At 39.3% G+C, this 27,119-nt stretch overlaps 1 protein-coding gene across 1 annotated transcript in view; it reads left to right on the top strand.

Moving 5' to 3' along the window:
- Positions 1 to 2,898: 2,898 nt before the first annotated feature.
- Positions 2,899 to 27,119, top strand: part of taf1b.L (TATA-box binding protein associated factor, RNA polymerase I, B L homeolog) — a gene marked incomplete at its 5' end in the record, with an annotated part of 61,481 nt that continues 37,260 nt past the window's right edge. The window contains 8 exon segments of the mRNA NM_001085985.1: positions 2,899 to 3,029; positions 5,967 to 6,065; positions 7,516 to 7,606; positions 8,199 to 8,296; positions 9,210 to 9,305; positions 12,571 to 12,688; positions 15,423 to 15,594; positions 17,194 to 17,293. Coding sequence (NP_001079454.1) covers positions 3,012 to 3,029; positions 5,967 to 6,065; positions 7,516 to 7,606; positions 8,199 to 8,296; positions 9,210 to 9,305; positions 12,571 to 12,688; positions 15,423 to 15,594; positions 17,194 to 17,293 — 792 coding nt within the window.

Genomic DNA, 27,119 nt, shown 5'->3' on the forward strand with positions numbered 1-27,119 from the left:
GCCTATCTATTTACCCAGTTTTTATTTTCACGCTGAACTATTCCTTTAACACTGAGCACTTAATCTGCAATTTAATTATATTTTATATTTATGTGAATTGTATTTATAATAATGTATTATTAATGCAGTAAACCCTTGTTTGTTACTACTAATTTATTGTTTTGCTGTAGAGTGCTTTGCCCTCAAGGAGCCCTATACAAATAAAAATATACATACATACCTACACCTGAACTCTCTCAATTCCCTAACTGGCACACAATTGCCTCGTGGCTCTACCCCCAAATCCTCACTCCTCTTTGGGACAACAGGATGTCCTTGCTAACTAGCCTCTAGATCACTCACTGCTAGACTGAGCTCACACCCCACTACTAGCCTTTTACTAGTCCTGAAGGAAGCAGCTTCCCACCTGGTCTGGCCTAACTATATTCAGTCCTGCCTGCTTGACATTCCTAGGCCTAAAAGAGGAAGTTTTCGGCTTCTACCCACTTATATCGGTTCCTGAAAGGGAATTCCCCTACAAGCCAAACTTAAGGGTTGGCTTGGCAATATCTGCTGGCTGAACTGTAATGTCGTCCAAACTGTTTACATTTGAAATAAATCCTTACTTCGCCTCTTTACAAACTTATCTGTCAAACTCAGATCCAATAGAAAGATCTATAGCTATAAAATTCAAAAATGATTCAGGTTCTGCTGTGAGGTCCACCATTTGATAGTTATAACAAGATTATAAACATATGAAAACCTTGTTAAATTAGCAATTCGAAAAATCTCAGACAATACATAAGCATTCATATCAAATCGAACGGACCTTTCGAGGTGTTTTTTTTTTTTATAAATATCAAGTGGAGCAAATTGGAAGTCTCCCAAAATCCCATGCTAACTGGCCTTCAGGCTGAGCCCTCTACCCACAGCTCTGTGTACCCTAGGGACAGCCAGACCCAAAACCTCATGAAAATGCAGAGTCTCTGCTGCCTAACAAGAGGCAGTAATTGCAATTATTTGTAATTCGTTAATTCTTTGTTAAGGCAAGACTTGGAAATGTAATGATCCATTTTGCAAAATTTGACTTGGCTGCTTTTTAGCGTTTTCGGAGTTTAAGTAGTAAGATACCTTGCCAAACAAGCATATCTTTCAATGTATGGACAATTTTAGGTGGGTTTCATTAGACCAAAGTGTTGAACTTGATGGACGTGTGTTTTCCAACTAAACTACGTTATGAAAGAATCTTAATTTTTTTTTATAATATGCGGTTTGTGTAGGCATTCAGTCTCCAGAATTTAATATTTCAGAGAGTCACATTTTGCATCAACACCACAAGTCTTGTGTAAGTACAAACCATCTTTGCACACGGTTTATAAGTGATTATGATCCATTAGCCCATGCAGATTTTCTGTAGAAAGAGAGGCCTAGTAAGTAAGCTGGTGCACATCTGTAGTTAATATGCTGATTATCCTTTTTATGCAGTGATTATACTGGTATGTCTGTGGTTAAAGGGTTTCTATTTATTATTATGATTAACATGTATTTTTAGAGCGCCAACATATTGCACAGCGCTATCACGGTAAAACATTTTTTTTTTATCAAAATGCACCAGTTAATAGTGCTCCTTCAACAGAATTCTCACTGAAATTTGTTTTTCAAAAGAGCAAACAGATTTTATATTTAATGTTAAAATATGTCATGGGGCTAGACTTGTTACTTTCCCAGGTGCCCTCAGTCATATGCTCTGATAAACTTAAGTCACTTTACTGCTGCACTGCAAGTTGGAGCAATATCAACCCCCTCCCTTTCCTCCTAGCAGCATAGCAAGAGAAAAATTGGAAGATAAAAGGATATCATCTCCCTCACACCTGCATTGTTAAGTGCAGATATGAGAACAGCAAATAGTAAAATGCCAAGCCCCATAGCTCCCCATTTTTTATTGGACAGTCCAGATTTTGACAGCTAAGTCCGCAGTCCCTGATCGTTACTGAAACAGACAGGCTATTGTTTCTCTTACTCAATGTAACTGAAGGAGTAGCAGTGGGACAAGGATTTTTACTATTGAGTGCTGATCTTAGATCTACCAGGGAGGAGTTATCTTGTGTCTGGTTGCTGTAGGGTTGCCACCTTTTCTACTGGTGGAGACCAGGCAGGGCTGTGACACCAGGGGGCGTGACTGATGAAACGATAGCCGTGTCAATCATAGGGAATCAAAATATTAAATTCAAATTCCCGGGCTGTCCAGGTCAAAACCGGACAGGTGTCAAGCCTAGGTTGCTGCTATCTGGTTGCCTTCCCATTGTTCGGTTAGGATGCTGGGGGGTGGAGGCCTGGAGGGGGTTGTTATAGCACTCAAATTTGCAGTACAGCAGTAGAGTGACTGAAGTTTATCACAAGTCACATGACTGGGGGCTCCTGGAAAACTGACAATATGTTTAGCCCCATGTCAGATTTCAAAATTAAATATTAAAAAAAAAGAAATCAGTTTGCTCTTTTGAAAAAAAGGGATTTCAGTGCAGAAGTCTGCTGTTTTCCCATTACAGTGTCCCTTTAACAGTCCAATACACATACAAGCAGGCTCCAATAACCCTGTTACACCTACCAGAGAGCAGCCACAGATCCTCAGCCTCCACTGAACAGCAAGTGCCCCAGGCTCATCCGTTCTGCTACTGCTACATGTATTCTACTAAAGGAAAACCAAACCAAACTTCTCCAACATTTAATTCTGCCCAAGAATGAAATACTAACGTTTCCCAGCACAACCCAATACCGACTTAGAGGAGCTTAAGTCACTTTTTTTTATTTTTTTTTTTTTTAAGTCAGCCATTTAAAGAAGGCGCCGAATGTCACGTGTTAGAGACGTTCCACGCGTCTTAACGTCACGTGTTCGTGACGTCACCCGAGGCCTATTTGCAACTTGGAACCAGCGGCGATCGGGTATCTTTGTACAGATGCTGCCGGCGCCACATTTATTTGTCCCGTAGCGGAGAAAAGTATTTTAAGCGTGAGCTTCGGGCACGTCACGCACTATGGAAGCGGAAGATGGGGTGAGTAGGGGCGTGTGACGTCATGGCCAGCGACGCTCATCCAGTCACGTGTTGACTTAATGGCAGGAAAAGAGGCATTGGATTAAATGGGTCTCCCAAAGGCTGATAAGCGATTTAACCAGTGGTGTAACTACAGAGGAAGCAGACACTGCTGCTTCAGGGGCCCAGCAGCAATAGAGGACTCCATGAGGCCCTAATTAATGAGAAATAACATATATTGGTAAAACAGGTCAACCTCTGGATTAGGGTTGCCACCTTTTCTGGAAAAAAAAAATATTTTTGTAAATATCCTGTATATTTAACTTTTTTTTCTCTATTAATAACATTGGGATCAACCATCATTTTTACTGGCCAGGTGGCAACCCTACTCTGGATATGTTGGGGGCCCTAAAATTAATTAGTCTGGCCCAGTATCATCTAGTTACCCCACTGGATTTAACCCACTCGCTTGTCTCCCTTTATTTCTTTATTTGAGCGGAAATGTGTTGATTGAAAATTATACCCTCAAAATGAGTAGTTAAAGGGCACCCGTTGGGCAAAAATTATTCCCCAACCAAAGGTGCTGTCTAATAGAGCCCACACTCCAGTTAGGGTTGCCATCTGGCCGGTAAAAATTGATGGCTGATCCCAATGTTATTAATAGGGAAAAAAGATAAGTATATAGAAAGGCCTGTATTGTTTTCCAGAAAAGGTGGCAACCCTTACTCCAGTTGGGGGTTAAAAGTTTTTTTGTTTTTTTTTAAAAATCCACTTGCCAACACTTGACCACTCAACCTGGGAAGAAGCCAGCCATGTTTGGGCACACGCATCATGCGTAGGAAGGCCGGTATTTTTTTCAGAAAAGGTGGCAATCCTAATCATAATGAGTAAATGGTGAGAATGAGAATTGCTCTTTATGCGCGTGATGTCAGAAGTGCATTATGTGCATGCTCTATGTACGACATGGCTGCTCCCATCGGGAGCTCTCTCACAGTGCGAGTGTCTTAGTGCTGGTGGTGGTAGTGTTGCCACCCAGCTGTTATTTTACTGGCCTAGCCGGTAAAACACCTGCCAAGGTTGGGGCAGTTATTACAAATTTACCGCCAATTTAGTTGCCAGTAAATTTGTAATACCCTTAACAAAAGCCCTTGGCCCTCCAGTGGAAACTTACCTTTTTTTTTCCCGTCTTCTACCCATCACGCGACGTGGCTCCGCCCTATTTTGCATCACGGGCTCCGCCCCTTTTGTTCCCGCCAGGTTTACATTTCAAAACCAGACAGACTATAAAAGTAGCCAAAAATTTTTTTAAAACTAGCCCAAAACTAGTCCAATTCATACACTGCCAATTCCATTTCCCGTACCTTATACAGGTAACACATTCAGAGGTTTCAGACTTGAAGTTGAAACCACAGCAGGACTTCCAGGAGGTAGTAGTGTTAGTGGCAGGTCTGGACTGAGGATCAAAATAGGCCCTGGCATTTCAAGTACACAGAGGTCCAATCAGCCCCCCACCAGCCCTTTAAATACTGACTTTCTATTGCACCTTATAGCAGCAACTCTGGAATTTGCCAGAGCCCACAGATTGCCAGTCCAGGCCTGGTTAGTGGGCTTTCTCAGTCAAGCAGATTCCTCCAGCAGTAACAATCAATCCAGCACAGCGGAATGGGAGCTGGGGCGGCCCAGCCAGCATCACTCTAACTCAATTTATTAAATCAATTAAAAAATTGGTCGGGTTTTAAAAATCCAAACCCGCGGCAACTTCCAAAACAAGCCCAAATCCGTACCTTGGCGGGTTTGGACTTTTAAAACCCGCCAATTAGTTTTAAAAAGTAGCCCAATTTGGCTATAAACCTGCCAATCTGGCAACCCTGGTTCCTGCCCCCTCTACTGGTCGGAAAAAATTTGCTAAAAAAAGGTGGCAACCCTAGGTGGTGGGCAATTTTTTAAAAGAAAACTACTGTTAACCCTGAATGGAGTGTGGGCTCTATTAGCTTGCACCTTTGGTTGGGGAAAATATTTTTGCCCAACAGTTGCCCTATAAGCAACAGATAATTTAAATAATATTAAGTGGCATATTAAATTGCCAAACCATATATAATATATGAGTAAATATTGCCCTTTTACGTCTTTTCCCTTGAGCCCTCATTTTATGATACTCTCTGTGCTCTCTCAGAGATCACCTGCAGAGTTGTCAACTCCATCTATTTTATCGGGAGTTACCACATTTGAGTGTGTCCCCCGGTCTCCCATCTCCCCCAATCCCCCAATTTCTGCCGATTGATGGGAAAAATTTGATGTTGCGCATGCGCAGACTACTTTAGCGATGGCAGTGGAGAGGGTTCTGTGACTTTAGGAGATGTCACTTCCTGCGACACCACTTCCTACTAAGTCACACTCCCAGAAATTTCCATAGCAAATCTACTGGTTATGAAGTTCTACCCATAACAAGAAGAAGCTGGAAGCAAAAGAAAGAACTTTGTTTATTATTTGGCTCATGTGACCTAAAGTGTTTGTGTGCACCATGAATCGTAGGATCCCAGGGGGCGGCTCTGATTTGCTAAAATGGCAATTTTCTATTTATTTATCCAAATAATCAAAACTTTTAAAAAAACGATATCCTTTTTCTCTAGTGATAATAAAACAGAACCTTGTGCTTGATCACAACTAAGATAAAATTAATCTTTATTGGAAGCAAAACCAGCCTATTGGGTTTATTTAATGTTTACATAATTTTCTACTAGATTTAAAGTACGAAATCCAGATTATTGAAAGATCCGTTATATGGAAAGTCCCAGGTTCTGAGCATTCTGAATAACAGGTCCCATACCTGTACCACAGAGTCTGTATATTCTTTAAGTGTGCAAGCCCATTATAGGAAAACTACACTGAATTAGGCAGTGCAATAATGTGTACCCTTAACCTTGTCCTACCTTCTGTTTCATTTTATATCTTCAACAGAGAGGCTACAATGTGCCTTGCCCACAATGTTCTGAGATTAACTGGGCAATAAGTGATGAGGGCAGGTACTACTGTATGAGCTGTCACACTATCATAGAGGTATGTACATAGAGAAAACGCTTTTTATTCCACTTGACTTTTCTTTTCTTGCTCTTTTTCAGAATTGCCTTCCATCTAGATGACCCTTCTCTGTGACTTGTAACCCTATGCTTTACTGAATAATACTCTACAGTTCAGAGAGTTTATTCTAGGGTTCCGTTATTCATTAATACATATGCATATTGCTCCATTATTCAGGCGTAAACAACCCCAACTACATTTTGGACATTCTCATTGGATGCTCTTTTTATGCTTCTCCATTTATTCCTCCTGCTATCTTTATAGACCCTACCTCCTGTTAACTTCATTTATATGTTCTTTAAGGCTCAGAATTGTGTTATTTTATTGCAGTTTTATACTTTTGCTCTGGCTTGCATAATTAGCAGTTAGGGCTTTCTGTGCCATCTGTGTAGATTCTCACCAACATTCGCTCAATTTGTCCTCACTTTAGAAAACCTTAGCATGCTATTAGTATCCTAGAGTTTGGCCTTACTATGCACAAGGTGCTGCCAAATTGTTTATATCTTGACTCATTGTGTCATGTCTTAAAGGGGTGTTTCACCTTTAAGTTAACTTTTAGTATGTTATAGGATGGCCAGTTCTAAAGAAACTTTCAATTGGCCTTCATTATTTATAGTTTTTAATTAGTTGTAGTGATGGGCGAATAAATTCGCCTGCCATGAATTTGTGGCAAATTCCCGCATTTCGCCGCCGGCAAATACAGTTGCGAAAATTTGACGGTGAAAATTCGCCGGCATCAATTTCCGATTTTCACGATTTTTGGAATTGCTTGATTTTTTTTTTTAGTGAAAACATTCGAAATGCTCAATTTTTTTGTGAAAACATTAGAATTTCATGATTTTTTTGTGAAAACGTTAGAATTTCACGATTTTTCACAAATTAGTTTCGCGAATTTTGTGGGAAATTCGCAAATCTTTCAACGAAACGGGAGAGATTCACCCATCACTAATTATTTGCCTTCTTTGTGACTCTCTCCAGCTTTCAAATGGGGGTCACTGACCCATCAAAAAAAGCAAATACTCTGTAAAGCTACAAATTTGTTGTTATTGCTACTTGTAATGACTCGGCTTTATATTCAGGCCTCTCCTGTTCATATTCCAGTTTCTTATTTAAATCAGTGGTACGGTACTTTGGAATCTAGCAACCAGATTGCTGGAATTGCAAGCTGAAGAGCTGCTGAATAAAAAGCTAGTGCTTGCAGTAACTATTTTTCCTCCAGAGATTGATGGAAATTCTGGTTCTAAATTAGAAAGTTATTGGCAGATTTGTAACTGTCTGATTTGCTATTGCTAATAGTGAGCCCAGTGCAGAGGTCCTGTGATATTTCTAATGCTCTGGTCATGCACCTTTCTTCTATCTCCACAACTTCAAAGACCGTTACATATATGCAAACAAATCGAACACAAATTAGATTTGTCTGATCTTACAGAAAACCAGAGAAGTTGAAGATTCAGAAGTATTTGTAAACCTTGGCAAAATTCAGTATATCTCTAGAGGCCTCCGAAAAAAGAGAAAACAAGGTAAAGAAGTTAATGTACTACTGGAAAAGTGTTTATGGTAGTTTGTTATGAATTATGTGCCACATTTATTAAGATGTCTAAGAAAACGTATAATTTTATTAAACCATGACCAGTTGGCTATTTAGAATTGCATAGTTAAGTTGGGTTGAAAAAAAGACAGTCCATCAAGTTTAACCCCTCCAAATAAAACCCAGCATCCATGCACACACCCCTCCCTACTTTCATATAAATTCTATATACCCATATCTATACTAACTGTAGAATTTAGTATCACAATAGCCTTTGATATTATGTCCAAGGATTATCAACGGCCACTGTGTTAAACTAAATATTTATTACAAGCAAATACTAGTAACAAATAATCAGCCCTAGCAGGCTCATACCTACCAAGCACAAGTACAGGAATGTGCCATTGGGCCTGTACTATTGAAAAGAGGAAGCCTTCATGCATTGTGATGGATTAAAATCTGGTTCAAGAGAGCTCTGTACTTAATGGCTGACATAGACTCCATAATGCTTTGTGCATTTCTTTCAGGCAGGTGGAGAAACCAGATGACTTGTTTTTTCACAAATATTTGTTTCTTTTGTACAGAGAAGGGCTGGGAGTGGTACGTTTGTGAAGGATTTCAGTTCATTCTCATTAAGCAAGCTGAATCACTGCAGGCCTTGGGAGTGGCCCCTCAAATTAAGGTAAGTACTTATTTTTTTTTGGGGGGGGGGGAAATAGGACTGTTTCTAGTATTTTCAGTAGGGATGCACCGTATCCACTATTTCGGATCTGGCTGAATCCTTTGTGAAAGATTCAGCCGAATACCGAACCGAATCCTACTTTGCATATGTAAATTAGGGACAGGAAAGGAAAATGTGGAAGAATTTTTTTTACTTCCTTCTTTTGTGACAAAATGTTATGTGATAACCCATCCCTTTCTTAAGTTACGTATGCAAATTAGGATTTGGTTCGGCTAGGAACAAAGATTCGGCCGAATCCAAATCCTGCTGAAAAAGACCGAATCCAGGATGAATCCCGAATTGGATCCTGGATTCGGTACATCCCTAATTTTCAGCAAGGACTCAATGCAATTTATGAAGGGCAGTGGAAGTAACATAATGGCGCCAATACTTTGGTTGCCTCCAGTAAGGTTAATGGCATATGGGGTGTCATGTCAGTTGCTCCCGTCCAGTAGAAGAGAGAGGCTGTCCCTGATGGAGAAAATGCTCCTGTCCACTTTGCACTTTCCATTAAATAACATTAGGAGCAGTGACGGACACATTTTGACTGCCACTGTTTTCTTCCAGACAAACAGCAGCAGTTAAAACCCCCACATAAGCCTAGGGCAGAGGGCATATTGTGTGTTTTCTCTGCCAGCAGAAAAATCTCCCCTGGCACCTTCAAGGAACTGTTTTGTGTGCTTCCATTTTCTCATTCGTGAAAGGTAGGTGCAAAAGGCACCATAGGTGTATTGTGTCAGCTGCCTTATACTGTCATTTGTACCTATGTGGGTAGAATTGTCTGTGTCTATTTTGTATTCATCTGATGTCACGTGATTTACATCTGTTATGAGCATTATGCATAACATTCATTTTAACATTGATTTTACAATAGGATGAGATCATCTGTACATTCTGGAGGCGTTATCTTCAGAAGACAAATCAGGCATATGTCAAAAGGCCAGTTTACAGAAACACTCTGAATCTTAGAGTAAGTAATATGGAATATTTTTAAGTGGTTTATAAGGTAAATAAGGTAATATAACACATGTATGTCATACATTAACCAGCAACTACCCGAGTACAGTCATAAGTAGTGGAAAAGTGAAGCAATATAATATATAATATCTCCGCTTCAATCGACTAATTTATCCTGCCCACACATACCAGGTATAATGTCTGTCTTTCCTAAAGGGGAACTTTTGCAAGAAAATGTAACATACACTCCAGCATACTGATAAGAATCTTTCTTAATATAATCAATTTAAAATTCTGTACTGTTCCTGAAATAACTAGGTTACTCTTCACTATCTCCTTCTCTGCATCTGTGTTTCTTAATTCTCTTCACGCAGGAGTCAGATTTTGTTTGACAGTTAGATCTAATATACCTTTTTGGGGCTCCATTTCCTTGCAAATGTATTGGGTCTCACTCAAATAACTGATTCCAGCACAAACAAAATCTAGTAAACTAACTGACTCTGGCACAAATCCTGCATGTAGAGCGACAGGATTTCTCGTGATTGTAAAAGAGTGATCTCTAATACATTTTATAGGCAATAGGAGAACCTCCAAAGGCTGTAAGAGAACTAACTATCAATCCGAATCTGACTCCTGAATGAAGAGAGACAGATTCTGAGCAGAAGATAGTAAAGAGTAACTTGATTATTTCAGGAATAGTACAGAATTGTTAATTGACTTATATTTGTAATATTTCTTATTTTAGTGAGATGATCCTTACAGTATATAACATTTTTATTTTTGAGATTTGTTCCCTTTAAACTATCACACTATACATATAGGTGACTGCCATAAGCATTAAGAAGGTTATGTATTATAATGTGAAAATTTTGCATCATCTCAACCAGTCAGCAGTTGCCAGGCACCTGTTTGAAAACATCAAACATCTGATTGATTGTTGTATGTTAGAATTTTATTGAATAGTACAGCACTCTCTAATATATTAAACAGACTTACACTCTACCCTATAATTAGGGTGGTGCAGGAGATAAGGCAATTGGAAATTAATTAGTAGTATAAAGTATCTCAAAGTCTGCACTCGGTATTTAGTCTATAATTTGTTATATTACATTTTGATTCTTCTCTCAGCCACCTGATTCAAAAAGTTTATATTAGTACAAAATAATCACCTTTTATTTACCACATATATTAAAAATTCCACACATAAATATATATCAAATATTAATCAATATCAATAGAATGAATTGATTCATATTAAATTTGATTATTTGATGCTGTTAATCATCATTTCATATTTCAATTTGATAATTATGGACCAGTTGCTGTGAATATGATAATTCATTAGTTGGTTAATTTATTAATGTCCCGCATGAATTCATAAAAATGTCCACGTGTTCCTGTTAAAATTAAAACACTGGGGAAACGCTAGCTCTATTTTTTCCTTCCTTCTGCTGCTGTTAAGTTAATCGCAATGCCAATTTCTTCTGTTGCCACTTCAACAAGTCATCCTTCCAATTGGAAACAGGGTGGAAACAATTGTAACGATTAATGGCCAAAGTCAATCTTACCGACCCACTTGCTACAGCCACTTGGAAATATAGCAACAGTATGGAGTAGTTGAAACAGTTGCTTAATGGATATCTTGTGCTAAGATTTTTTCAAAGCCCATAATATATCAAGGAGTGCTGTGCTTCTCACTATTGCTAGAAAAATAGTGCAGAAGTAAATGTCGGTATACGTTACCGCTTCATAATAACTGAAGTGATTACTCCTGATTGTGCGCTTAACAGTCCGCGCCTCACACCTTGGCCATCTTGCGGAGCATTTTCATCGCCACATATAACATTCGTCTGGGCGACACTTGTACAATTGTCCTTTTTTCGGCTGAGGGTGTTTGTTATTTTGCGCCAGTGTATAGGGTAAAAGCAGGCAGAGAGGGGAAGCGTTTTTCCTCGTGGATGCACGCCACGTTGTATGTTACTAGACCTGCTTTTAGGGCAATGACACACAGGGAGATTTGTCGCCTGAAAAATTTGCTACCGTGGGTGACAACTCACTGAAAATGCCTTGCTTTTCACTAACATTGTAATCCCTGCAAGTAAATGACATTACTAGCAGTGATTCAGCTTAATTATGGGAAAATGTGGAAGCATCTTCCCGTGTGCCTTTGCCCTTAGATAATTAAGCCTTTCAGTGACAAGCTGTGGCTGGGCATATAGTTAGCCTGGTTATTTTACCTTCTCATCAGGTTAAAAAAACTTGACAGAAGGAAGAAGAGGATCACTTAGAATGGCTTTCTGTTGATTGGCAGTTTCCCTAAGACTGTGATCTCCAACCAATGAATCGTGAGCAACATGTTGCTCCCCAACCGCTTGGATGTTGCTCCAAATGGCCAATCACAGCCCTTATTTGAAAATGTTTCATGCTTGTGCTGCTCCCCAACTTTGTGTATATTTGAATGTCTCACTGGTAAAAAAAAAAAAAAAAGGTTGGAGATCCCTGCCCTAAGGTGTCCTTATCTGGGCAAATCCAGTATATTACTTGACTCATTGGCATGCAGAGTTTGAGGGGCCACACACCATACTCTAAAAAGTGCCTTAAAGAGATACTGACATCTGTCTGTTTACATCTATTATAATATTGGCTTTGCAAGCTACTTCTAACTTTGCCATAAAGTATTTGCATGATGCTTTTACATTACCTGTCTGATCCCCCATGTTCCTGTATGAGGGGGCTGCCATATTTGTGCAGCAGGAGTCCGTTAGCATTAGAAACTGTAACTGACAGGCTGAGATGGGACAGTCAGGTTGGCAAAGTCAGAGTGTCAGAGAGTCAGGCTTAGGAACTTCAACTAACAATTATATACAAAAACAAACCCCTCAGCAACAAATGATCAACAGGACCTATAGTTTAATGTACATTCATATGCTAAAATTCATTTTTTAGTGTCAGTATCACTTTAATGTTAAATAAGAGTTTCATGTACTGTGGAGTGGCCAATCATTCCCACTCTGTGTATATCTGTACAGACTTTGAAACATAAACAACAACATTTTTGGAAGCCTTACACCAACAATCACGTTTCTCATTCACTGCAGTTTCTTTCTGAAGTGATCAGAACGTTTGCTTTATGTCCATATAAGTACTTCTGAAATGGGTTCCATTATAAGCTTATCAAAATATGTTTGTGTTAGTACTGGTCAAGGGTTCTACACCATGGCTTGCATATGGAGTGTACTTCGCTCCTTTGTCATTCCTTCTTCTTCTTGATACTTTAGGAATCGGACAGCAGTGCTACTGAGCTGGATAGTGAGACAGACGAATTTTCTGATGGGATTACCACTGATGCTAGTGATAGGCTTTCTGTTGCAACTGAAGACATCGCCTCTGGATCAGGTAAGCCTGGAGTTAGGAGGACTTAACTTTTTTTTTTAAAGGGGAACTATTGCGAAAATGATACTTGAATACAAGCTTCTGCATACTGAAATAAGACACTTTCTAAATACAATCAATTTAATATTCTGAAATAGTCAACTTCAGTTTCACTATCCCTCTCACAGCATCTGTGAGAGGGATAGTGAAACAGCGGTTGGGTATCAGATATTCATTGACAGTTAGATCCAATATATCCTATAAAGGGGGGGGGGCTTCCTTTCCTAGCAGATGAATTAGAGCTCACTCAAATAACTAAATTCCAGTACAAACAAAATCTAACAAAATAACTGCCTTTTGCACAAATTCTGATGATTTTAATAGTGAGCTCTAATACATCTTCTAGGCAAAAGTAACCCCCTATAAGATATATTGGATCTAACTGTCAATGATTATCTGACACCCAACTGCTGCATGAAGACAGAATGAATAGAAGCAGATGCTGAGAGATGGATAGTGAAGATGAACTTGATAATTTTAGAAACGGTACAGAATTGTTAATTGTATTTAGAAAGTTTCTTATTACAGTATGATGAAGCTTATATTAAATTTACTTTACAGCTTTTGCGTGGGTGCATACCTCCCAACTGTTTTTTGCGGGACAGTCCCGATTTTGAAAGCTCAACCCACAGTCCTGGACTGTTACTGAAATGTCCCAACTTTCTCTTTGATCTCCTGCACTGAACAGCCAGAAAAAAGTTTTTACAAAGTTTTTAACTTGCTTTTGGAAGAGAGCCCAGAATACTGGCAAGCGCATTTTGATAATTTTGTAACAATTTAAAATAAGCAAAGAAGTAATTGTAACTATTTAAGATAAGCAGGTCTCTTGGGGAAACTGTACCTTGCAGCCTAAAGGGCAATATAGCTTCATTAGCAAAACTGTAATAACACATAAAAACTACAGAAATGTGTTCAAACTTTCATAACCTGCCAAATTTTGTAAAATGAACATGGTGATTAGGGGGTGTGGCCACAAAAACTGTAGTGGTTAAAAATTGACACTGTGCTTCGCGCAGCAAATCTTTTTGTCCTTCTTTCTATTTCCAAAATTTTGAGAGGTATGTGGATGTGTTTGCTATATTGGTGTATTATAAGACACAATAAAAATTTTTAGTTGCACAGTTCCTTACTTGTGCACAGGGGGTGCATTTTTGCTTCTATACACGTGAAAAAAAGCCATGTTACTTGCATTAGCCAAGGTGTTTGGCACAATATATTTATGATAGCAGGGGTTCTATTCTGTTACTGCCTTTAGAGATGAGATTGTCCTCTCAGGAAGAACTAAGGCCTATAACTAAAAGTGGATGCAAGTGCCAGGCATTCTATTACCTACTTGAAATAATTCATTTGTTTTAGTAGCTGTTGGCTCAGTTCAAATCCTACTTGAAAGCCTTAAAGGAGAAGCAAACCCTAAAGTTAAAAAAACCCCTACCCTACCTAACTGCTACCCCGGGCAAATGCCCATAAGTCTTTATTTACCGTCATTGCAGATTCTGTCCAGCGGAGTTCACGGGCGCCATCTTCTGTTTGGTAATCTTCGGGAAGTAAGTGCCGTATTGGCGCATGCGCAGTTGGAGCAATTATCTGTTTTGCGACAACTGCCCATGAGCCCAAGCGACAGGAGAAGACCCAATGATTACCGAACTGGCTGAAAATGGCGCCCACAAACTCCGCTGGACAGAATCTGCACCGAGGGGTAAGTAAAGACTTAGGGGCATTTGCCCAGGAAAGCAGCTATTCTGGGTGGAGGGGGTTATATGTAGGGTTTTTATAACTTTAGGGTTTGCTTCTCCTTTAAAAAGGTTGTTCACCTTTAAATTAACTTTTAGTATGACATAGAGAGTGATATTCTGATACAATTCGCTATTTGTTTAAATTTATTATTATTTGAGTTATTTAGCTTTTTATTCAGCAGCTCTCCAATTTACCCTAGCAACCATGTATCGATTGTGATAAGAGACTGGAATATGAATAGAGGGACTAAACAGAAAGAAGAGTAATAAAAAGTAGCAATAACTATACATTTGTAGACTTACAGAGGGTTTGGTTTGTTTGTGCACAAGAATGGGGGACCTGATGTCCATCCCCATGTCCTGGTCACACAATTAAATGGTTAAGAGAACTGAGGGAATATGGGGAGAGCAGCGATATCTAGAAAGTGCTGAATGGAAAGTGAAAGTAATTGTCTGCCCTGCCTCTATGCCTAAGGCATAGAAGAGGGGCAGACAATATTTGATTGACAGCTGAGATTTTTAAATGTGTTTACAACAGCTATGAACACTTTAATTAAAAAAAGAATTTGTATTTCATATTTAATTTGAAAAGGACTTATATTATACAGCTTTTTAGGTCTGGGTGACAGGTTCACTTTAAGTCAGGGATTCAATTAAAGGGCTGACCTTCGCTCATAAAACTGCCTTTCAAGCAAGCTTTATGGGAAGGCGACCCCCCACGGGTTGGCTCTTCACTGTCCTAGATAGCTATTGGCCTTAATTCCATGCAGTGCAGTAAAGACTGTTGCACAAGCACGAATGATAATTTCACTTTTACAGTTATTATTGCCTTAACTCTAGCACTAGGTATCTAACCTCTGGGGCATATAGCTGCATGTGAGATACAACAAGTGATTTATCTTAGGGAGGGTTAACTGAAAGGCCTTGTATGGGACAAAAATGTTTTTGTTTTTTTTTTTCGACAGAAAGTGCAGTGAGCATACAGTCTGGCTCTGTAGATGGTGTGTCACACACGAAGATGAGTAAAAATTGGAAACCATGGAATTACGTAAAGATGTCCATGCCTATGACGTTGGCATTCTGTTATCTTGCTTTGCTGTGGCTGAGAGCTTCTATAACACTCTCTGATTTATTACGGTAAAATATTTTGCATATGTCATAATAGAAAAAGTCATCTTTATTGAAAGGCAAATTAAATGTGGCCCTTATTAGAGTTAAAATCAAGGGGAGTTACAGCAGAGCTTAAAGCATTCCCACTGGAGCTGGGGGCTGGAAAAGTGAATGCCTGCTATATGGATAAAGGGAGTTACAGTTTAGCAGTAAGTTAGATATATCATGGAAAAAATTTTTTTTTTTCCAAAACGCATCGGTTAATATTGCTGCTCCAGCAGAATTCTGCACTGAAATTAATTTCTCAAAAGAGCAAACATATTTTTTTTTTATATTTAATTTTGAAATCGGACATGGGGTTAAACATATTGTCAGTTTCCCAGCTGCCCCCGTCATGTGACTTGTGCTGTGATAAACTTCAGTCACTCTTTACTGCTGTACTGCAAGTTGGAGTGATATCACGCCCCTCCCTTTCCCCCGCAGCAGCCTAACAACAGAACAATGTGAAGGTAACCAGATAGTAGATCCCTGACACAAATCAACAGCTGCCTGGTAAATCTAAGAACAGCACTCAATAGTAAAATCCAGGTCCCACTGTGACACATTCAGCTACATTGAGTAGGAGAAATAACAGCCTGACAGAAAGTAGTTCCATCCTAGGATTTCTCTTTCTGAAAGCACATGACCAGGCAAAATGACCTGAGATGCACCGACACACCAATATTACTAAAAAAGAATACACTTGCTGGTTCAGGAATGACATTTTATATTGTAGAGTGAATTATTTGCAGTGTAAACAGTGTAATTTAGAAATAAAAAATAAATCATGACAGAATCCCCTTAAAGGGATACTGTCATGGGAAAAAACATTTTTTTCAAAATGAATCTGTTAATAGTGCTGCTACAGCAGAATTCTGCACATTCATTTCTCAAAAGAGCAAACAGATTTTTTTTTATATTCAATTTTGAAATCTGACATGGGGCTAGATATTTTGTCAATTTCCCAGCTGCCCCTGGTCATGTGACTTGTGCCTGCACTTTAATAGAGAAATGCTTTCTGGCAGGCTGCTGTTTTTCCTTCTCAATGTAACTGAATGTGTCTCAGTGGGACATGGGTTTTTACTATTGAGTGTTGTTCTTAGATCTACCAGGCAGCTGTTATCTTGTGTTAGGGAGCTGTTATCTGGTTACCTTCCCATTGTTCTTTTGTTTGGCTGCTGGGGGGAAAAAGGGAGGGGTGATATCACTCTAACTTGCAGTACAGCAGTAAAGGGTGATTGAAGTTTATCAGAGCACAAGTCACATGACTTGGGGCAGCTGGGAAATTGACAATATGTCTAGCCCCATGTCAGATTTCAAAATTGAATATAAAAAAATCTGTTCTTTTGAGAAATGGATTTCAGTGCAGAATTCTGCTGGAGCAGCACTATTAACTGATTCATTTTGAAAAATTTTTTTTTTCCCATGACAGTATCCCTTTAACTATTCCTGTTCTAGATGCATATAATCCACTTGCCTCATTAGGCCCAGCACTGACCAACTTTATCCATGCAGACTGACCTTCACATAATTAAGGGCCAGATAATAATTATATTAAAATTTTGCTTTTTTTTTTGCACTGTGTAGATTTGTTTTTGAAAAACGCATTCCATACTTCAATGCACATCAATATCTGCCGGAAGAAATAAAACTATATGGACAAGATGTCAGAATATTCCGAATGCAGGTAGGTCTTCAAGCTGAAACAGGCATTGGGCTTTGCCTCTTACCATTTTGTTTTTTAAAATAATATTACACCAACATTGGATTAAAGGGGTGGTTCACCTTTAAATTAACTTTTAGTATATTATAGAATGGCCAAGTCTAAGCAACTCTTCAATGTATCTTCATTATTTTTTTTTTTTCTATTTCTATTTTTTAATTATTTGCCTTCTCCTGACTCCAGTTTTCAAATGGGGGTCACTGACCCCATTCGAATTTCGAATTCATGTGAATTTCTTAACTCTCATAAATTCAAAATTTGAATAGTCAAAATTTATTAATAAAATCAAATTTTTTGTACTCGAACAAATTTAAACGACCCGAAAACTTAAATCGAATTCGATCAAACTCGATTCAAATTTTGTGTCCCTGAAAAAAAACTTGAACGGCAGGAAGACTGCAAACTTTTCCAAATTGATCCTTGAACTTCCCCCATTGACTTAATTGGCTAAATTCAAATTCTTAAAGGGCCAGGGTATGATATAAAAATCAAATTGAGTATGGAAAAACTCCCTAGACGAATTTCACAGTTTTGACCATAAAAAAAATTTCATAATTTGAATTAGATTTTTCACTTCAACCCTTGATAAATCTGCCCATTAATGAGCTGCATTTCAAAGCAACCTGGGAGATCTCACAATGATAATTAGATAAACACTGCATTAGAATATAGGTTATCCATTTAATGGGAGAAAAAAGAACTGTGTGCGCCAGGAAGCCATAACATTATAAGAAGGGTTATGCACTTGCCATTTCCTCTCTCTAATGAGAGGACTGCATCTCGAGATTCTTTTAAAGCCCCCATCATGTTTTCCAGTAATTATGCTTTCTCCTCACCATTAATATAAGATGTAGTTTTGCAGATAAATACTAAATAGTGACAAAGCTACAGGCCTGGAAGCAGAAGTGTTATTACATGTCATCTTTCCCCAGATGAAAGCAAACTTTGGCTTAAAGGAGAACTAAAGCAGTAGCTAGAAATGTTGTACATTATGTTTTGTTATTTTGTATCAGCCCAAGGCAACTAAAGCCCTTTAGAAGTAAAAATCTGTGTCTCCAAAGATGCCCCAGTAGTTTCCCATCTTCTTTTCTGCTGATTCACTGCACAAGTTCTGTGCTGCTGTCACTTACTGAGCTTAGGGACCCACTCACAATATACAGTACACATAGAATAGAAATGTCACAATATAAGGCTGATTAGTAATTAATACAGATAATTACTACATGGCAGCACAGAAACCAGTGCAATTAGCATCAGAATTTAATAATCAGCCCTGTAGCATCAGCTTATATTACAGACCAACCTCATTTTCTGCTGGATAATTAGTGACGACCCCTAAGCTTAGCTTCTCAACAGCTGCTCAGAGCCCACTGAGCATGTGAGTGTCACAGACACTTTCCAAGATGGTGACCCCCTGTGACAAGTTTGAAGTCCTGGATCATTGCTGCTAATGACAAGCTGAAACTTTAGGCTGGTGCAATAAGTTCAGTATGAAAAACATGGCATTTTTAGACATATTTATTTTTAGTGTTTAGTTCTCCTTTAAATAGAATCAAAAGGCTGCAAATGTATAAACGTTGTACTTATTTACATGTTGTAAATAAGGGGGCTCAGTCTTATGCCCCTTTTCTCTAGTTTTGGTTGTGGTTGTAAAGGCTGGCGTAGGATCCACATATCAATAGAAGTGTTTATTGGTTCTTATTCCTGGATTTTCTCATTGTGTCATATCATTTACATAGCTACCCCTCCTGCTGTCTGTAATTATATAGGTGTATGTACGTTGTATTTAATTTGCCTTTTTTTATTGTACACACATGTAATTAATTTTTATTAACCGTGATCCATATTGTTCAACCATGTGGGCCTGGTGTAAGTATGGAATATGTCCGTGCATGTTGTTTAGTGCTTTCCTGGTTAATATGCAACAGCTTCCACTAGAGGGCATTAGATATCTGGAAAATTACTCCAAATAACTCCAAAAACACCTGCTATGAACTACTAACCAGAGTGAGGGCATGCAGTGAAATATTTCACACGAATTTCAGCTACTGCTGCATGTTTCTATGCCTTTCGTTAACGGACGATGCATTCCAAGCAGCATGCTGGTTTTTTTTTTTTTTTATTTTGTTTTTCATTTTGGTCCATAGTCTATGCTTCTTAAAGAAGAAGTCAATTTGGGCTTCCTTGTATGTACTGATCAGTACTATATTGGGGACCAAGGAGTGAAAGCGCCCAGTGCAGTCGTTCCCTATGTTTTTTTAGAAGTGGTAGTGGCTCTTTGTTATATCCATATGTAGGTGTATTTGTGCATTAAGGTGGCCATACACAGGCAGATTAAAGCTGCCGATATCTGTCCTTTAGACCGATTCAGCATCTTATCTGCCCATGTCTGGGGTCCCCCGATTGATACCGGGCCAAAAATCGGGCAGATATCGATCGGGCAAGTTTGATTTTTTTTTTTTTTGTTTGATGCAGGACGGCATCAGCTAGTGGATGCGGTCCTGCGACCCATCAGCACCCATTCACAGCCTAGTAATCCGATCGTTCGGCCCTAGGGACCTCACCAAGCGAGCGTATCTAATAGTGTATGGCCACCTTTACAGCTATGGGGGGCTGAGCTTATATCCCATAGGCAAAACACTATCATTATACTGAAAGAAGAAGAAAGATTGCCAGTGCATGATTTGCCTTTAAAAAAAAAAAGTATAACAAAAAAAAGGTGTTAGTACCACACTTGGGACAAAATATGTAAGCTCACGTGTCACATCAAGGCACAAGCCTCATTGTATAGGAGTCCTTCACTATCTATTAGCAGTCTGTTTGTAGTGCATTTAAAATCAATTCCCCCGGTAGTAAGACCATGGTGTACTTACCCTGATATTGACACCAGAAATGACATTTTTTTACATATATCCTAACATTGTATGTGAATGCTATTTATAATTTTGCCATAAAAGTGTTTGCCTGATGCTTTCTCATTACCCATAGGGTTGCCACCTGTCCAGTTTTGACCCGGACAGCCCATTTTTTTGAAGTGCTGTCCAGGTCAAAACCAACTGCCTGCCTGGTTTTCCAAATTAGGAAAACTAGGCAGGATTCCCTTAGATTGACGCGGTAATCGGCAAATCAATAATCACCACGTCATAGCCTCGCCTCCGGCTACGTCACAGTCCCGCTTCCTGCCTGGAGTTAGTTGGGAGGAAAGTTGCCAATCCTAATTACCCATCTGATCCTCCATGTTCCGCTATGAGGGGGCTGCCATATTGATGCAGCTGTAGTCTGTTAGCATTAGAAACTCTTAACAGACAGCTTGAGAAGGGACAGTCAGCTTGAAAAACAGTCAGGTTTAGGAATTAACAGTTACTTAAAAAGCAGTATGATTAGATGCAAATTGGGGAGCACCAACCACATCGCTTCAAAGCTGAAAATATTTTCCTGGACTCATGGTTTTTATGAAATTCTTTAGTAAAAGTAAAGTTTTAATTTGTTCCTTGGGTTATCGTATCCTATGATGGGGAGGTGCAAATTTAAGGGTTAGCTTTTTCTCTCTCCATTTACTTAAGAAGCAGCCCTGTCCGTGAAAAACGATCAATATGACCTATAGGTAGCTTTTAATGTACATAATACGTACATTAAACATAACGTAATATTTTGAAGAGTAGTTTTCAGTGTCAATATCACTGCCTAGCTCTAGTGACAAAGCAGGGAACTTTTATCCCCCAGCCAATTAACATATACCTGTACCTGTAAATAAACCCTTGGTTTAAAGGCTAAATGGCAGCTAAAGGCTAAAGGCAATATCTGGCTACAATTTGTACACAAAACACAGAAGAAATCGCAAGCGCTCAGTCTAACCCATGCTGTGGCGTTGACCAGCTGCTAGAAGCACTCTTGTGCCATCGCTCGGTCTAATCATTATCCTGATCCAAAGCAAAATCAGAAGTCTTGTCTCCACTCACTAACTTAATTTGTTAACGGCTGGTGGGCCAAACTGAACAGCAGCTGCCGTTGTTTCAGATTCATTATATTAGCAGTGTAAAAACTGCAAGGGTAGGGACACACTGGGCGATTTGGGGAGTTTTAGTCGCCTGGCGACTAATCGCCGCGACTTTTCTCCCCGAATGCCTCCCCTCGCTCTGCGCCTGGCTAAAATGAAAAATCGCCTGCGCTAATCACATGCGGCGATTCGTTTTCCGAAGTCGCCCGAAGTTTCCTCGTGAGGCAACTTCGGGCGATTTCGGAAAACGAATCGCCGCGTGTGATTAGCGCAGGCGATTTTTCATTTTAGCCAGGCGCAGAGCGAGGGGAGGCATTCGGGGAGAAAAGTCGCGGCGATTAGTCGCCAGGCGACTAAAACTCCCCAAATCGCCCAGTGTGTCCCTACCCTAAAACTAGAAATAAAATACTTCATGTTGCAAAAGTGCTCAGAAGAGCATTCTAAGCCGAGCCATTGTACATTCATTTGTGTGTATAGATCTCTTAAAGGGGTGGTCCACCTTTAAGCAGGGGCGATCCTGGCCATTTTGCCGCCTGAGGCGGCCTTCCTTTTGCTGCCCCCCACCCCTCCCCACGGCACTCACCTTTTCAGCACCAGAGGGGGTCAGGAGCGGTCCACGTCGCTAGTGCAGGGAGAGCAATTGCACTCTCTGCACTAGAAGAGCCGAATTTCCGGGTTGAAAAAACGGAAATTCGGTTCTTAGTTACCAGGAGCAGCATTTTTGCCGCCCCTGGCAACCAGGGGGGCGCTGCCACCTGAGGCGAGTGTCTCAACTCACCCGCCCCTGCCTTTAAGTTAACTTTTAGTATGTTATAGAATGGAAAGTTCTAAGCAATTTTTCTATTGGTCATTATGTATTTTTTTTATTTGCCTTCTTCCCAGCTCTCCCCAGCTTTCAAATGGGGGTCACTGACCCCATCTAAAAACAAATGCCCTGTAAAGTTACACATTTATTATTGCTACTTTTTATTTCTCTTCTTTCTATTCAGGCCCTCTCATTTTCATATTCCAGTCTCCTATTCATATCAATGCATGGTTGCTAGGGTCATTTAGAGTCTAGCAACCAGATTGCTGAATTTGCAAACTGAAGAGCTGCTGAATAAAAAGCTAAATAACTCAAACTTCTCAAACCATAAAAAATGAAAACCAATTGCAAATGGTCTCAGAATATCACTCTCTACAATCATACTAAGTGAATTTAAAGCTGAACAACCCCTTTAAAATTTCCCCCAAACTATCAAGTATGACAATATAAATGGCTGCACATTTTTTTTTATTATATCTTGTATTGTGAGCAGCTGAATTTCCATCCAGAATGCTGGGCCCTGTGTTAGGTTTGGTGAAATACTTCCATATTTGTTTTTGCAGAGCATCCCATACTTTTACACTTACAAAACTCTTATGTCGTGTTCAGCATAATAGTCTATGAGCAGCCAAATGATTGTAGCGTAGAGCATATTTATGTGTATACACGTTATATTTAGATAAACAAAGTATGTCGTTCTCACCAGTGTGTTCTGATCGCATTATGGATACTGCATGGGGCATGAGTAAAGACTGTGGGGTTTGCAGAGCAAACAACTGCTATTTGCAAAGAGCTGTCACACCAAAAACAATATGTAGGAAACAGTAGTACTTAGAATATATAAAGCTAAAAAGCAAATGGATCTGTGTGTTGTTCTACACTACACTTCTTAATAATGAGATTCTGGATCTTGCAACAGCAACTTATTTATTAAAGGTGTGGTCCAGCTTTAAGTTAACTTTTAGTATGTTACAGAATGGCTCATTCTAAGCATCTTTTCAATTGGCCTTCATTATTTTATTTATTTTTTATGTTTTTTAGAGTTTTGTTTTTAATTGCATTCTTCAGACTCTTTCCAACTTTAAAATGACCCCATCTTTAAAACAAATTCTCTGTAAAGCTACAAATGTATTGTTATGGCTAATTTTACTACTCCTCTATTATTAAGGCCTCTCCTATTCATATTCCACTCTCTCATTCAAATCAATACATGATTGCTCGGGTAATTTAGATGCTAGTAGGGATGCACCGAATCTACTATTTTGGATTCGGCCGATCCCCCGAATCCTTCCCAAAAGATTTGGCCAAATACCGAACCGAATCTGGAAAACGTTTTTTACTTCCTTGATTTGTGACAAAAAGTCATGCAATTAGGATTTGGATTCGGTTCGGCCTGGGAGAAGGATTCAGCCGAATCTGAATCCTGCTGAAAAAGGCCGAATCCTGGATTCCGTGCTAGCAACAACATTGCTGATACTGCAAACTGGAATGCTGCTGAATAAAATGCTAAATAACCTGAAAACCACAAATAATAAAAAATTAAAACAAATTACAAATTGTCTCAGAATATCACGTTCTAGATTAATAATACATTTATTTAAATACACTGCATGAAAGAAGCATGGCAGTGTCTTCTCACTCTGTGTGGAAGGGTTGCCAGATTTAATTTTACAAAACCAACAAAAAGTCCGCTACAAAACCAGCCGAAAACTAGCCAAGAGGCACTTCAAAAGTAGTCCCAAAATAGCACAATATGTGCAGTGAAAACAAAAGTCTAAAAAATAAATGAATATATGTAAAAATACTCCTTTTTAAAATTTTCACATTTTTGCAAATTTTCCCATGAAGCAAAATGGGACAGATTCGCCCGTCGCCAGGGATGTACCTACAGAGGGGGGCCCAGGAGATATATTGGCCCCATAAAGCCTTAATACTTATACAATTTCAATAAACATTGGCAAAACAGGTTAACCTCTAGACATTTTGGTGGCCAGCAGATTTTTACCCCAAAATTGTCTGAAATTGAGGAAAGTCACCGGAAAATGCGAGAATGTGAGTGATGGGAGACTGGGGTACAGAGCCCAAAATCTGGTAACTCCCGACTTCTACACAAGTCAGTCCCATTGCATGCTGGGTATTGTAGTCTTACATTAAACTTACATTAAAGGACAGGGAAAGGGCATTAACAAGTAAAGTTCTGTTAAAAGGCCTACCCATAAGGATGACATCCGTCCATGTAATTCCCCTCTTCAATAAGCTGTGTGTCAGTTCACGCTCAGCAGCCTACGCAAAACCACATTTAGAAAAGTCCCATGTTTCATCTTAATTTCACCAAACTCTTGATCATGCGCACTGTGTTAAAATAATAGTCGGCACATGTGCATTGGCAATCTTCGGGAGTGCTCCTTGGATTTCAAGAGAACTAGCGCTTACCCGTGTATTAGTGATTGTTGGATCAATACCCGGCGGGTGGCGGGTCCAAGTTGAGCACTTCTTCCAGCCACCTTGTACTGCCTGTCTGCCGGTTTCCGGCTTCCTTTTTTTATAGACTCGCGCTTTATCACCCCTTCCCTTTTTGTGACATAATTGTCGGGTCTATAAAAGGAACCCGGCAGTCGCGGACGGGCGCAGGCTCACGGAGGGCGGGTTGGGTTCAACCTCGACCTGACCATCACTACTGTGTATAGTCTTGCCCCCATCAAAAGCGCACCAATCGGAACTGCTTACTGTGGTAACCAAGGTGACGCGTAAAAATAGTTAACAAAAAGCACCAATGGTCCGAAACTTATTACTAAGTCCTGACTGTGTATTTCACAGCAGCTCCTGCATCTTGCAATCTCAATGCTTGCGGTCCAGGGGTAGGAATATTTTTGGCACATGCGCATTTCGTTTGCCAGCACCGTCTTGTTGACATCACTTTAAAGAACATGGCGGCGGTGAGTAAGACTAAATAGCATTAACTTCGAGTAGGCACTACTTGAGACAGGAGCATTTTCTGGAAAAATTATTTCAGCGACTAGGTAGACCAAGAGGCACAAAAGAATCAAAAGCCTTTCCTTGTCCTTTAAACTTGCCAGTTGGCAAATTGTTAAACAAAAACTACATTACCCAACATGCATTGGGAGACGTAGACTTGGCACATTAGATCAACAAAAACTTTGGCTGATTTTCAAAGTGCAAACCAGCCAAAGGCCCAAAAAGTAGCCCAAATCTGTACCTTGGCTACTTTCAAAACCCAGGAAACCCGTCAATCTGGCAACCCTGCTGTGTGACTGGCCCCACCTCCTGCTCCCTTGCCATAGCAAACTTTATTAACAATTATTGACACATTCTGTCGGATGCATGACTTGAGAGAGACTCGTGATATTTATTTTTATGAAATTGTGTACGCAAAGTGTACATGTACATACAGTGCTTTATTACATTGGCCTTGAATTAACTGCCTTTTCTATACTTTAGCAGTTTTATTCTTTTAGTTTAGTGTAAACCTTAATGCTTTAGGCATATGACTTAATAGTGAGCTGGGGCTTTTTTACTCTGTGTTGTCCAAATGTCATAGCTGATATTGCTATATGCTTCACAGGTTCTGAGTAATACAGATATGGGATCCGTTATCAGGAAACACGTTATCCAGAAAGCTCAAAATTGTGGAAAACAAACAAATAATTGAAATGAATTTTACCTTTTCATTGTAATTAGAAGACAATACCCTATACTTTATCCAAACTAGGATATACTTTATCCAAACTAGGATATATTTAATCCTTATTGAAGGCAAAACAATTCTTTTGGGTTTAATTATATGTTCAAATTAGGTTTAGATAGATTTATGGTACAGTTATCCAAGTTACGAAAGTCCTCTTATCTGGAAAACCACAGGTCCTGAGCATCCTGGATAACAGGTTCCATACCTTTGTGTTTGTGTGACTGCTGAATTATAAGATCCACCTGGGCAGGGACTCGTGACTGATTAAACATTCATTGTAAAGCTGCGTGATATGTCAGTGTTGTGTAAATGATGATTTATAATATCATGCCGTCTTGTGCCAAATCGGGTTCATCCCTCCCAGTTCTCTGGCGTGTATGAGTGTTTTCTGGTCTTGTATGTGTCTAAGTGGCACGCAATCTTCTGTCCGAAAAATCCTTTAGCTGTTCTTGAAATACAGCGCTTTGGATCCCATGCCAACCAAAGACCGTCATGGGATGTATGTATTTGTAGATACTTAATCACTTAAAGGACAAGGAAAGTCTAAAATAGAATAAGGCTAGAAATGCTGTATTTTGTATACTAAACATAAACATGAAATTACTGCACCACAAGCCTAATCAAACAAATGATTTATGCTTTCAAAGTTGGCCACAGGGGGCTGTCATCTTGTAACTTTGTTAAACATCTTTGCCTGACCCTGACCCTGCACATGCTCAGTGTGGTCTGGGCTGCTTGAGTTCTGCATGGCTGGTAAGTAAGGCTGAGGCTCCCCCTGCTGTTCATAAGTATGATTGTTTCCCTGCTCAACAGTTAGGGACCGTCTGATAATTCCTATCCACAGCAGTAAATGAAGGGAGAATTTCACTGCATACAGTCAGGTTTCTTATAAAAACGGTACACATTTTTTAATTTTTAATTAAAGTATATTGGAGATAGGTTTCTTTTTTTATTAAAGAAAGTAAAAATGGGATTTTATTTTTTTGCCTTTACTTGTCCTTTAATGTTAAGTATGTCAATGACTTGACTTAATTACCCAATGGAAAATGCAGATATATCACAGCCCTCACTCATCATGGGGAGGCACATTTATCAAAGTTTCAATTTCGAATTCATGTGAGTTTTCAAAAACTCCCATAAATTTGTAATTCGAACATTCGAGATTTATTTGAATTCAATTTGAATTTTAAAAACTCGAATGTCAGGAATGCTGCAAACAATTTAAAATTGATCCCTGGACCTCTCTCATTGACTTAAACAGCAATTTGGCAGGTTTTAGGTT

Source organism: Xenopus laevis, chromosome 5L (genome assembly GCF_017654675.1).
Source record: "Xenopus laevis strain J_2021 chromosome 5L, Xenopus_laevis_v10.1, whole genome shotgun sequence".
NCBI lineage: Eukaryota > Metazoa > Chordata > Amphibia > Anura > Pipidae > Xenopus > Xenopus laevis.